Genomic DNA, 14582 nt, shown 5'->3' on the forward strand with positions numbered 1-14582 from the left:
CGGAAAAATCTTAAAGTGAAAGGAAGTGCGGCAGCTTTCTGGTGGCCCTGAATTTCGGACCCACTTTCTTTCAAAGGCAGACTTTCAGACAAAAGGAATATTGTAACTTGTTAAACATTCAGTCAGGAAAACTTGTACACTTTCACACAAACAGAAATTGCAATATCCTTTAAGGTTCCTTTCACTCAGTAAACTTGAAATTTATTTTTCTCGGCACAGAAACTGGTCGGTTCAGTGTCGCTTTCAATATTAAGTTTCTTTTTTTTCCTTCACCTTTTAAACTGTCGTCTCAGCAGCTTTTCCTGACACCCCAATTCCCTGTTTTTTCTCCTTTTGCTGATTTTTCAGATGGGTTTGCCTGCAGCTGAGATCTTTTTCCCTCTCCATCTCCCACTGTCTCTCCTGCTCTTTCTGCTTCTCCTCTCTCACCTCACCTTTCCTATAACGTTCATCTGCACCTTCTGTACAGAACTAGGACACATAGGCAAGTAATCCCCTTCCTTTCTCTACCTTAATTTATCATCTACGTGTCCCTGAATAAACTTCACCAGCTCTTCATAAAACAATATCTCACTCGTCAGACATTCTGACACAAACATTTGAGTACCCTTAACATTCAACTTACTTAACTCTTGGTCTAACGCTTCTTGAACACTAACTCATTTTGACATCTTTGTGTACTTTTGATTACTGGTGGGTGATTAGATCTCCTACAGGTCCATTAGGTTACCTCCCTAAGATCTGTGGTTGTGCACCCCAACAGACACAGAGGTCCTCTGTACACCAAAATAAACATTAGTCATAAGCCCTCGTGGTCGCTAGATTTGTAGGAGGATTTAACCTCAAACTTAATGATTCGGACATGACTACATATTGGTAATGGTAGATGTTTTATTGTTATATCGCAGAAATCAATTCAGTCGGCAAAGACTAATTTTAACTGACAGTAATTACAGTTGCGAAGGATATGAGCAAATTCAGTCACTGGACAGTGTCGCGTGCAATGTCACCGTTATTTCTTTGATCCGGTCTGGCAAAGAAGAGCGTTAGCCTTTCCCCAGCATGGATTCACTCCTCAATACCACTGTACCAGAGAGACGTTAAGAGCATTTGGCTAGTGTAACTCCATCTCTACAGGTACCATCATCCTCTTCTCTACATCTGTACATCCCAGGTCAAACAGTACCTGTTTTAAATCTCTTCGTTGAGGTCAGTTGACTCCTCTTATCCAATCATTTGTGGCAGATACAAGACTTCTAGATATTTCCCCATTCTCTTGCTCTGGGGACAGTTCCATATCTGGTCAATCCAAAAGTGGTCTCTCTGATGCTGTCTTTGTATGTTCAATTATGTAGCCATTATCTCATTTTAACCTGTAACATTACTTTTACAATAACAGTACGCAGCTGCAATGGTAGTTGTTGCAAAAGCTCGTTGTAACCCATTCCCATTCTGCAAAAACGTCGTTGAACCATACACGGTCTGATAATTTCTATATAAATAACTTGTCTGGACCTTGCATGGTCTGACCATTTCTGTAAAAACTTGTCTGGACTTTGCACAGGCCGATAACTACCAACAGTAATGTCTCATCAGCAGTAAAGCAAGATACATTTTATAATCAAGCTTAGTTCATTTAATAATCTTACAAAAGCAAGGTTCACAAATGTTAATACATTTTATAACCTCACAATGGTTGCAAGCACTTCAACCTTCTCTTTTGCACTCATGTGCTGGGCTCTGCTATCATTGAGGATGGGGATATTCATGGAGCCTCCTCCTCCCGTTAGTTGTTTAATGGTCCACCACCATTCACAACTGGATGTGGCTGGAATGCAGAACTTTGATCTGGTCCACTGATTGTGAGATCACTTAGCTTTGTCTATAGCATGCTGCTTCCACTGTTTAGTGTACATATAGTCCTGTGTTGCAGCTTCCCCGGGTTGGCACCTCATTCTTAGGGATGCCAGGTGCTTTTCTTGGCATGCTCTTCTGCGCTCCTTATTGAACCAGGGTTGGTCCGCTTGCTTGATGGTAATGGCAGATTGAGGGACATGCCGGGCCATGAGATTACAGATTGTGATGGAAAACAATTTGGCTGCTGCTAATGGCCCACAATGCTTCATGGATGCCCAGTTTTGAGCTGCTAGATCTGTTGAATCTATCCCAGTTAGCATGGTGGTAGTGTCACAAAACATGATGGATAGTGTCCTCAGTCTGAAGACAGGACTTTATCTCCACAATAACTGTGGTCATGGCTACCAATGTTGTCATGGACGGATGCATCTGCGACAGGTAGATTGGTGAGGACAAGTTCATGTGGGTTTTTCCCTTGTGTTGGTTATCTCACCGCCTGCCGCACTCCCCGTCTGGCAGCTATGTCCTTCAGGACTTGGCCAGCTCTGTCAGTAGTGGATCTACCGAGGTACTCTTTGTGATGGACATTGAAGTCTCCCACCCACAGTATATTCTGTGCCCTTGCGTCCCTCAGTGCTTCTTCCAGTGTACCAAGCTTAAATAAAGAAGATTATGAAGGCAGAGTTGGCTTAAGTGGACTGGGAAAATAGATTAAAGTGTAGGACGGTTGATGAACAGTGGCATACATTTAAGGAGATATTTCACAACTCCCAAGAAAAATATATTCCAGTGAGGAGAAAAGAGTGTAAAAGAAAAGATAGCCATCCGTGGCTAACTAAAGAAATAATGGATGGTAATCAATTTAAAACAAGGGCATACAAAGTGGCCAAAACTACTGGGAGGACAGAAGATTGGGAAGATTTTAAAAGCCAGCAAAGAATGACTGAAAAAATGATTAAGAAAGGGAAAATAGACTATGAAAGTAAACTAGAATGAAATATAAAAACAGACTGCAAGAGTTTCTATAGGTATATAAAAAGGAAAAGAGTGGCTAAAGTAAATGTTGGTCCATTAGAGGACGACAACGGGGAATTAATAATGGGGAACGTGGAGATGGCAGAAACTCTGAACAAATATTTTGTATCAGTCTGCACAGTAGAGGTCACTAACAATATCCCAACAGTGGATATTCAAGGGGCTGTAACGGGGGAGGAGCGTAACACAAGGCGGGAGTGGGGTACTGAAGTTGCATGTTCAGCCATGATCATATTGAATGACGGTGCAGGCTCGAAGGGCCGAATGGCCTGCTCGTGCACCTATTTTCTATGTTTCTATGTTTCTATGACTCTCAGGGGCATCCCTCCCGACTGTATACCACTGTGCCACCACTTCTGGTGAGTCTGTGCTGCCGGTGGGATAGAACATATCCAGGGATAGCAATGGAGGAGTCAGGGACATTAGCTGAAATGTATGACTATATATGAGGCTGTTGGCTGCATGCAATATTTGTGTCCAATTCTGAGTGTTGCACTGTAGGAGGGATGTGAAGCCCTAAGAGTGGGTGCAGCAAAGATTTAAAAGAATGCTTCCAGGGTTGAGGGACTTCAGTTGCATGGCTGGGTTGGAGAAGCTGAGGTTGTTCTCCTTAGAACTGAGATGGTTGAGGAGATTTGATTGAGGTTTTAAACATCATGAGGGGTCTAGACAGAGTAGATAGAGAAAAACTGTTCCCATTGGTGGAAGGGTCAAGAATCAGAGGACATAGATTTAAGGTAATTGTTAAAAGAACCAAAGGTGACATGAGGAGAAACATTTTTATGCAGCAAGTGGTTAGAATCTGGAATGCACTGCCTTAGGTGGTGGAGGCAGATTCAACAGTGACTTTGAAAAGGGAACTGGATAAGTACCTGAAGGGAAAAAAATTGCAGAGCTACGGGGAAAGGGTGGTGGAGTGGGAGTAATTAATGGGCTTTTGCAGAGAGCCAGCACGGGCTCGATGGGCCGAATGGCCACCTTCTATGCTCTAACCACTGTATATTACAATTCAAAATAACACAGTAGCAGTATACTGGACCCTATTTGCTGGCCACAACACGATTTGCTGGCCATTCACACCCATTAAAGGAGGAAAATGACAATTAAAATGTTATCTTGGTTCAAAATGATAACCTAAGGAAAAGGAAAATCATCAAAAAGCCCATCAAAAATTACAATGTGCATAAAATGGATAGCACACATGTGCATGTGAGAATGGATTATCACCAATGGGAAAGCTGAATTGCAAGTATTTAGCAAGAAGTTACAGCCTGCGCTATCATTAAACATTATGATCGTTAATATAGCTTTGTTGCATCTTGTACAAATGATTTAAGGTGCTGAAGTAACCAGATCGTGTAGTGCAAATTGCATTAGTACATTTGCTTTTCATTGAATAGAAATCTGCTGATTAGATAAAAGGTTAAAGCTGTTCCCTACATCTATATTGGAGTAATTTCAAATTTGGAAGCTAGCTCACTTTTGGTTGAGTTTACTTGCAATGTAAATGATCACATTATGAAAAGATTAAATGGTTCAAGCTCGCCATTTTCCTCTGAAAGGGCACATTGCATTCCACATGTCTTCAGTTTGCATCGCTGCTATAGGAACAGCACTATAATTTAGGTAATTTGCATTCCACATGCCAATGCCACGGAGTTTTAATTTCCTCAAGATAAATGCCTTTATTGAAAAACTCTCTGGATCGTCAAACCAGACCTCATGGTATGTAATATTGACCTGCCATAAAAAAACAAAGAGAGTTACACAAATAGGAGCAAGGTTTGACTCAGTGCACAGTTCCAGACACAGTGCTGAACATCTTCAGCAGCAATATGCACAATACATTAAACTTGTACTTACATTAAAAGGTGAGGTTAGGTCGGCTGAGCTAAAGAAAGGTGAAAAGGTGGATTTTTTCAAAACTTCGTTGAAATGGATTATGAAAATCACTGCAAACTAATAGAAACTAATTTTTGAATAAGTCTGGCTACTGATTCTTCATTGAGATCACAGAACTTCAAAATGAATACATTTCAACTTTTTTATTATTTAATGGGGCCAAGTTTCGGCCTGAGTTGCTCCTGTATTTTAGAATTGAGTATCTTAGACATTTAAATTCTCGGCATTTAGTTTGCTCCAGTTCTAGTCAGTGAGAACTGACAGCGAGGGGAGGGGGATAAGTGGGGTGGGGAAGGAGGAGGAGGGGTGGGCGAGGAGAAGGTGGGTAGGGGGGTGGGAGGAGGAGAAGAGGAGGAGAAGGGGGGGAGAGGGGGGGAAGGGGGGGGAGAGGGGGAGAAGGGAGAGAGGAGGGAGGAGGGAGGGAGGGAAGGAGAAAGGAGGGAGGAGGGGAAGGAGAAAGGATGGAGGGAGGGAAGGAGAGAGGATGGAGGGAGGGAAGGAGAGAGGAGGGAGGGAGGGAAGGAGAAAGGATGGAGGGAGGGAAGGAGAAAGGATGGAGGGAGGGAAGGAGAGAGGAGGGAGGGAAGGAGGGAGGGAAGGAGCGAGGAGGGAGGGAAGAGGGAGGGAAGGAGGGAGGGAAGGAGAGAGGAGGGAGGGAAGGAGGGAGGGAAGGAGAGAGGGAGGGAAGGAGAGAGGGAGGGAGGGAAGGAGAGAGGGAGGGAGGGAAGGAGAGAGGGAGGGAGGGAAGGAGAGAGGGAGGGAGGGAAGGAGAGAGGGAGGGAGGGAAGGAGAGAGGGAGGGAGGGAAGGATAGAAGGAGGAAGGGAAGGAAGGAGGGAGGGAGGGAGGGAAGAAGGAAGGGAGGGAAGGAGGCTGAACGGCCGGGCCCAAGACTTCGGGCTGGATTTACAGGTAGGTGGCGTCGGGTCTCGGGGTGGGGTCGCGGAGGTCCGGTGGGGGGTGGGGGTGGGGGGAGAGTCGCGGAGGTCCGAGGGGGGGGGAGTCACGGAGGGGGGTGGGGGGGGAAGAGTCGCGGAGATCGGGTCGCTGGGGGGGCGGGGGGGTGAGCGGGGGAGAGAGAGCGAGGGTCGGGTCGGGTCCAGTCAGGTGGGAGGAGCCTTATCCACGCAGCCCCAGTGAGGCCATTCGGCCAGGGCTCGGGGCTGCGTGCTTCGGGCCCCTCCCACAGTTTTGGGCACCTGGAGCTACTGCACATGTGCGCCCACTGTAGCGCGCATATGCAGAGGTCCCGGCACTGTTTTCAGCACAGGGACCTGGCTCTGCCCCCACAGCACATGCTGGACCGCACCCAGCTCCAGAGGGCCTGCAGGGAGCCGGAGAATAGGTAAGATTTTTTTAGGCGCACTTTGTGGCGCGAAAAACAGGACTCCAGGTCCGGGCTGCGCTGTTTTAGGCACGGCCCGAAACTTGGGCCCAATGATACGAAAGTTGCCAAAGTCAATGCAAGTACTGATCTTGATGGCCTGCATCCTAGAGTACTTAAGGAGGTGGCCTTGGAAATAGCGGATGCATTGACAGTCATTGACAGTCATTTTCCAACATTCCATTGACTCTGGATCAGTTCCTATGGAGTGGAGGGTAGCCAATGTAACCCCACTTTTTAAAAAAGGAGGGAGAGAGAAAACAGGGAATTATAGACCGGTCAGCCTGACCTCAGTAGTGGGTAAAATGATGGAATCAATTATTAAGGATGTCATAGCAGTGCATCTGGAAAATGGTGACATGATAGGTCCAAGTCAGCATGGATTTGTGAAAGGGAAATCATGCTTGACAAATCTTCTGGAATTTTTTGAGGATGTTTCCAGTAAAGTGGACAAAGGAGAACCAGTTGATGTGGTATATTTGGACTTTCAGAAGGCTTTCGACAAGGTCCCACACAAGAGATTAATGTGCAAAGTTAAAGCACATGGGATTGGGGGTAGTGTGCTGACGTGGATTGAGAACTGGTTGTCAGACAGGAAGCAAAGAGTAGGAGTAAACGGGTACTTTTCAGAATGGCAGGCAGTGACTAGTGGAGTGCCGCAAGGTTCTGTGCTGGGGCCTCAGCTGTTTACATTGTACATTAATGATTTAGACGAGGGGATTAAATGCAGTATCTCCAAATTTGCGGATGATACTAAGTTGGGTGGCAGTGTGAGCTGCGAGGAGGATGCTATTAGGCTGCAGAGTGACTTGGATAGGTTAGGTGAGTGGGCAAATGCATGGCAGATGAAGTATAATGTGGATAAATGTGAGGTTATCCACTTTGGTGGTAAAAACAGAGAGACAGACTATTATCTGAATGGTGACAGATTAGGAAAAGGGAAGGTGCAACGAGACCTGGGTGTCATGGTACATCAGTCATTGAAGGTTGGCATGCAGGTACAGCAGGCGGTTAAGAAAGCAAATGGCATGTTGGCCTTCATAGCGAGGGGATTTGAATACAGGGGCAGGGAGGTGTTGCTACAGTTGTACAGGGCCTTGGTGAGGCCACACCTGGAGTATTGTGTACAGTTTTGGTCTCCTAACTTGAGGAAGGACATTCTTGCTATTGAGGGAGTGCAGCGAAGGTTCACCAGACTGATTCCCGGGATGGCGGGACTGACCTATCAAGAAAGATTGGATCAATTGGGCTTGTATTCACTGGAGTTCAGAAGAATGAGAGGGGACCTCATAGAAACGTTTAAAATTCTGACGGGTTTAGAAAGGTTAGATGCAGAAAGAATGTTCCCAATGTTGGGGAAGTCCAGAACCAGGGGTCACAGTCTGAGGATAAGGGGTAAGCCATTTAGGACCGAGATGAGGAGAAACTTCTTCACCCAGAGAGTGGTGAACCTGTGGAATTCTCTACCACAGAAAGTAGTTGAGGCCAATTCACTAAATATATTCAAAAGGGAGTTAGATGAAGTCCTTACTACTCGGGGGATCAAGGGTTATGGCGAGAAAGCAGGAAGGGGGTACTGAAGTTTCATGTTCAGCCATGAACTCATTGAATGGCGGTGCAGGCTAGAAGGGCTGAATGGCCTGCTCCTGCACCTATTTTCTATGTTTCTATGTTTTCTATGTTTGAAATGACACCATGGAATACGGTACAATTGATGCATAGGTGAATGATGCCGTTAAAATAGCGCAAGGCTGATCATTTGATTGAATTGTGTGTTTATCCGCTAACACTCCACAGCATGATTTCAAGCCAATTACATAACTATGTTACAGCACTTCAAAGAAACTTATTGCGTGACGCACTTTGAGATGATTTAAATCGACACGATCAAGTACAAATGAATTCCATTCTTAACATCTATTACAACAAGAACAACAACATTTATATAGCACCTTTTAATGTAGTAGAGCATCCTAAGGTGTTTCACAGGAGTGTTATCAAATAAAGTCTGACACAGAGGCACATCGGGAGATATTAGGACAGGTGACCACATGCTTGGCCAAAGAAGTGGGTTTTAAGGAGGGTCTTGAAGTCGAAGAGGTCGAGAAGTTTAGGAGGGGAATTGAAGAGCTGAGGGCCTAGGCAGTTGAATGCCACCAATGGCCCTCATAAAAGGGAATTCAAAAGTCTTCTATAGGCATCCAGGTATTATACGGGTAAGAGGAGGGGTGGGACAAAAAAGGAAACTTACGAATGGAGGCTGAGGGTATGGCTGAGGGACTAAATAAGTACTTTGCATCTATCTTCACCAAGGAACAAGATGCTGCTCAATTCATAGTGAAAGAGGAGGTAGTGGGTGTTGTGTATGGAGAAAGAGTCAAACTGAACACTCTGAGCTCAAAGTGAAGTGTGACCTTAGTCTTTTATTGCAGGTCTCCAGAGTGCCTCTCCAACCTGTGAAGCCTCGATAAATACCTGTGCTCCCAAGGGATTATGGGATCCCTTGGGACTCCGGGAATGAGCCCTCTGGTGGGTGTACAGAGTAAATACAAGTCCACATATATAACAACACTCCCCACCAAAATCAATAATGTAACTATTTACAATGTGAGTCGATCTGGGGCCCTTCTTGCCCTGGTTGATCGTCTCGTTGTGAAAGCTGGTGTTGTTGAATCATTTATTGGGCCCTCGCTGGGCTGCTGTGCAGCTGGCCTTGCTGGGCTGCCTGGTATGTTGACCATAAACATAGCGGCACCTCCCTGGGTACATTGCTTAACTGCGAACATGTATTACATCTGTGAAGGCAGGACTCCAAGTCCGCATCGATACCGGGCCACCACACGTGGGATTTGGCTATCGCTTTCTTCAGTACGATGCCTGGGTGGGTACTGTGGAGGTCATTGATGAAGGTGTCTCTGCCCTTCTTGGGGACCACTACTCGATTGCCCCACAGAAGGCAGTCTCTACCTGTATAGACATTTCATCTTTGCGCCACTGGAACGGCTTTATCTCTTCCTGCATTTCCACTGGGACACTGGACCAGCTCCCATGAAGCACACAGCTTTTGACTAGAGATACAAGGAGTCCTGCCTTGTCCAGGTTTTGACTTGCTGGGCAGTGACGGGTGATTGCTCACTCTCAAATGCTGCCATAACCATGGCTAGATCTGTGGGCTGCGCCATTTCCACCCCCGTGGTGGGCAATCGCAGCCTACTGAGAGCATCGGCGCAGTTTTTTGTGCCTGGCCTGTGGCGGGTGGCGTAGTTGTATGCGGACAATGTGAGCGCTCATCTCTGGATGCGGGCCGATGCGTTGGTATTAATCCCTTTACTCTCGCAAAACAGGAATATGAGTGGCTTATGGTCAGTTTCCAAATCAAACTTTAGCCCAAACAGGTATTGATGCATTTTCTTTACTCCATAGACACACGCTAACGCTTCTTTTTCAATCATGCTGTAGGCTCTCTCAGCCTTAGACAGACTCTTGGATGCATAAGCAACTGGTTGCAGTTTCCCAAAATCATTAGCTTGTTGCAATACACACCCGACGCCAAAGAACACGCATCACATGCTGGGACCATGTGATGCGTGTTAATATGGCGTCGGGTGTATATTGCAACAAGCTAATGATTTGTTTGAGCGTAACAATTTTCTCGCTTTTACAAAGGCATTTTCTTGGCTTTTGCCCCAAACCCATTCGCCCCCTTTTCATAGTAAGACATGTAATGGTTCTAGCAGTAAGCCAGTAAGAAGTTACCAAAGTAGTTCAAGAGTCCCAGAAACGACCACAGCTCCGTCACGTTGTGTGGCTTCGGTGCGTTCTCGATTGCCTCCGTTTTCGCGTTGGTGGGCCTGATGCCGTCCGCCGCAATCCTCCTTCCCAGGAACTCCACTTCAGGCGCCAGGAAAACGCACTTCGAGCATTTTAATCTGAGCCCCTAAGAATCTCCTCCAGGTGCTGCAGGTGCTCGACTGTGTTCTGACCAGTGACCAAGATGTCGTCCTGGAAGACCACGGTGTGCGGGACCGACTTCAGTAAACTTTCCATGTTTCTCTGGAATATCGCCGCCGCTGATCGGATTCCAAACAGGCATCAGTTGTAAACAAAAAGACCCTTGTGTGTGTTGATGCAGGTGAGAGCCTTCGATGATTCCTCCAGTTCCTGCGTCATGTAGCTTGAAGTCAGATCCAGCTTCGTGAACGTCTTTCCTCCCACCAGCATTGCAAAGAGGTCGTTGGTCTTTGGTAGTGGGTATTGATCCTGCAGGGAGAAATGATTGATAGTTACTTTGTAATCGCCACAGATTCTGATGGTGCCGCCTCCCTTGAGGACTGGGACAATAGGACTGTCCCACTCGCTGAACTCAATTGGTGAAATGATGCCCTCTCATTGCAGCCGATCTTGCTCGATCTCTACCTTTTCTCTCATCATGTATGGTACTGCTCTTGCCTTGTGATGGATGGGTCGTACCCCCGGAATTAGGTGGATCTGCACTTTTGCTCCTCGCAATTTCCCGATGCCTGGTTCGAACAGCGAAGGAAATTTGTTTAAGACCTGGGCACACGAAGTGTCGTCAGCGAGCAATAGCACACGGACATCGTCCCAGTTCCAGCGTATCTTTCCCAGCCAGCTCCTGCTGAGCAGCGTGGGACCATCGCCCAGTACCACCCAGAGTGGTAGCTTGTGCACCGATCCATCGTAGGAGACCTTTACGGTAGCACTGCCAATTACAGGAATCTGTTCTTTTGTGTAAGTTCTTAGTTTCGTGTGAACTGGAACTTGTGGTCTGTTGCACCACAACCTTTCGAAAGTCTTTTTTCCCATGATGGACTGGCTCGCACCCATATCCAGCTCCATTGACAATGGGAGTCCATTTAGTTCAACATTCAGCATTATCGGGGGACAATTCGTGGTGAATGTGTGCACCCCAAGTACCTCTGCCTGCTCTATCTGAGGCTCTGGTTCGTCGTGATCCTCCATGGATCTGTCTTCCTCTGCAACGTGGTGGTTTGCAGGTTTAACAGGCTTTGCAGCTCGCCTGCACACTCGTTGGAGGTGTCCCATTGTTCCACAGCCTTTGCAAATGTACTCTTTGAATCGGTATGAATGGAAACGATGATCACCCGCACAGCGCCAACAAGGTGTTAATGGCCTTGCATTCATCACCATTGATGGTGGACTCTGAGTCAACTGCTGACGTGCAGCTGCAGGTATGTGTGACCTGCCCTGTACGTTACGATTCAAAAACAACATCATTTTGTTCACAGTACTTGTCGCAGCATTTTCGTGCTGAGAGATTTGCTTCGTATTGTCACTGGTAGCAATGAATGCCTGGGCTATCGCTATGGCCTTACTCAAGGTTGGGGTCTCTGCAGTCAAACATTTGTGAAGTATGGTTTCGTGGCCAATGCCAAGTACGATAAAGTCTCTGAGCATGTGCTCCAAATGTCCTTCAAATTCGCATTGTCCTGCAAGGTGTCTTAGCTCGGTGACATAACTCGCCACTTCCTGGCCTTCAGACCTTTTGTAGGTGTAGAACCGGTACCTCGCCATCAAAACGCTTTCCTTCGGATTCAAATGCTCTCGGACCAGTGTGCACAAATCGTCATACGATTTCTCGGTGGGTTTCGCTGCAGTGAGCAGATTCTTCATGAGGCCATACGTTGGTGCCCCACAGACGGTGAGGAGGAATGCCCTTTGTTTGGCAGTGCTCTCTTCCCCATTTAGCTCGTTGGCCACGAAGTATTGGTCGAGTCACTCCACAAAAATTTCCCAATCATCTCTCTCCGAAAATTTCTCCAGGATGCCCACTGTTCTCTGCATCTTTGGGTTCACTATCTGCATCTCGTCGCCAGTTGTATATGGAGAAAGAGTCAGACTGAACACTGAGCTCAAAGTAAAGTGTGGCCTTAGTCTTTTAGTGCAGGTCTCCAGAGTGCCTCTCCAACCTGTGAAGTTTCCTTAAATACCTGTGCTTTCAAGGGATTATGGTATCACTTGGAACTCCAAGGGATGAGCCCTCTGGTGGCTGTGCAGAGTAAATACAAGTGGACATATATAACAGTGGGGATACTGGATGGGATAAAAATTGATTAACAAGAGGTACTACCAGTAAGGCTGGCTGTACTTAAAGCAGATTAATCACCAGGACTGAATGGGATGCATCGTGAGATGTTGAGGGAAGTTAAGGATGGAATCGCACAGGTACTGGCCATAATCTTTTAATTCTCCTTAGATGCAGGAGTGGTGCCAGAGGATTGGAGAATTTCAAATGTTACACCCTTGTTCAAAAAAGTGTGCAAGGATAAATCCAGCAACTGTCGGCCAGTCAGCTTAACCTCGGTACTGGGGAAGCTTTTAGAAATGACAATCTGGGACAAAATTAACAGTCACTTGGACACGCATGGATTAATTAAGGAAAGGCAGCACAGATTTGTTAAAGACAAATCGTGTTTAACTAACTTGATCGAGTTTATTGATAAGATAACAGGGAGGGTTTATGAAGGCAATGCAGTTGATGTGGTGTGCATGGACTTCCAAAAAAGGCGTTTGATAAAGTGTCACATAATAGGCTTGCCAGCAAAGTTGAAGCCCACAGAATAAAAGGGACAGTAGCAGTATGGATACAAAATTGGCTAAGAGACAGGAAACAGAGAGTAGTGGTGAACGGTTGTTTTTCAGACTGGAGGTAGGTATACTGTGGTGTCCCCAGGGGTCGATACTAGGACCACTACTTTTCTTGATGTATATTGATGACTTGGACTTGGGTGTACAAGGCACAATTTCAAAATTTGCAGATGACAAAAAACTTGGAAGTGTAGTGAACAGTGAGGAGGATAGTGATAGACTTCAAAAAGACATAAACAGGCTGGTGAAATGTGCGGACACGTGGCAGGTGAAATTTAACGCAGAACACTTTGAAGTGAAACATTTTGGTAGGAAGAAGGAGGAAAGGTAATATACACTAAAGGGTAAAAAACTAAAAGGGGTGTATGAACAGAAAGACCTGGGGGTATATGTGCACAAATCGGTGAAGGTGGCAGGGCAGATGGAAAAAGCCGTTAAAAAAGCAGACGGGATCCTGGGCTTGATAAATAGAGACAATGAGTACAAAAGCAAGGAATTTATGATGAACCTTTATCAAACACTGTTTAGGCATCACCTGGAATATTGTGTCCAATTCTGGGCACTGCACATTGGGAGAGTTCTGAGGGCTTTAGAGAGGGTGCACAAAAGATTTACAAGAATGGTTCAGGGATGAGGGACTTCAGTTACATGGATGGATGAGAGAAGCTGGTGTTGCATTTCTTGGAGCAGAGAAGGTTGAGAGGAGATTAGATCGAGCTGTTCAAAATAATGAGGGATCAAGACAGAGTAGATCGAGAGAAACTGTTCCCATTGGTGGAAGGATCGTGAAACAGATGTCACAGTTTTATGGTGATTGGCAAAAGAACTTAAGTCAACATGAGGAAAAACTTATTTTACGCCGGGAGTGGTTAGGATCTGGAAAGCACTGCCTGAACGGTTGGTGGAGCCAGACACAATCTTGGCTTTCAAAAGGGAATTGGATAAGTACCGAAAGGCAAAAAAAATTGCAGGGCTACGGGGAAAGGGCGCGAGCGTGGGACTAGCTGGAGTACTCTTGCAGAGAGCCGGCACGGGCTCAGCAGGCTGAATGGCCTATGTCTGTGCTAAAACCAGAAAACACTTTATTTTATACTTTCCAGCAAAACTTAGAAATGTAGTCAACCATGAGAACGATAGTAACAGACTTCCATTTGCTTTATTAATGGAAGCATAGCGTACTAAACCATTTTTGCCAAACCTTTACAAAACATTTGTTGGGTCTATTGGGAGTATTGTCTTCAATTCTGGATAACACACTTCAAAAAGAATGTCAAGGCCTTAAAGCGGGTGCAAAAGAGATTGGTTATAATGGTACCAGGAATGAGAGATATTGGGGGTGAAATTGCCCTTTTTTATGGCCCCGTTAATGCCTCCAGAGCAGCACCAACGGGGAGCAAGACAGTTTTTGTCCAGGGAGGTGGGCACGACCATGGCTGTGCTGTGCCTCATGGTTAGCACCCCAGGGTGCTACACAAGCGGCGATGACATCATTATGTTGCGTGGCGACCTATACCGCCCCAGGCCGACCCATTAGCACCCCACATGGGAAACTGCCATGCAGGCCGCGAGGCCGGAGCAAGCAAGTGTCAATGCCAACTTCGTGGGTTGCGAAGCTGGCCAACATCCGCTCTCAGGGCGGTGCTTAAAGGGGAGGGCGCCAGTGCCCTGGGCCATCTCTTTATGTCAGCCGACTCTCGGATTCTCTCGATGATGGCTGCCCTAGCTTGGTCCGGACTGCCATTGTGCCAGGATGCTGGCCATTATGGAGCATCCGTGTA

At 46.3% G+C, this 14582-nt stretch overlaps 1 protein-coding gene across 1 annotated transcript in view; it reads right to left on the reverse strand.

Annotated features, from left to right (window-relative positions):
• Positions 1–4215: 4215 nt before the first annotated feature.
• The window catches only part of LOC139268371 (di-N-acetylchitobiase-like), a 55578-nt gene continuing 45211 nt past the window's right edge, over positions 4216–14582 (reverse strand). The window contains exon 8 of the mRNA XM_070886441.1: positions 4216–4632. Within this exon, the coding sequence (XP_070742542.1) occupies positions 4429–4632 (204 nt within the window). The 3' untranslated portion in view covers positions 4216–4428. The remainder of the gene's footprint in view (positions 4633–14582) is intronic.

Source organism: Pristiophorus japonicus, chromosome 8 (genome assembly GCF_044704955.1).
Source record: "Pristiophorus japonicus isolate sPriJap1 chromosome 8, sPriJap1.hap1, whole genome shotgun sequence".
Lineage (NCBI taxonomy): Eukaryota > Metazoa > Chordata > Chondrichthyes > Pristiophoridae > Pristiophorus > Pristiophorus japonicus.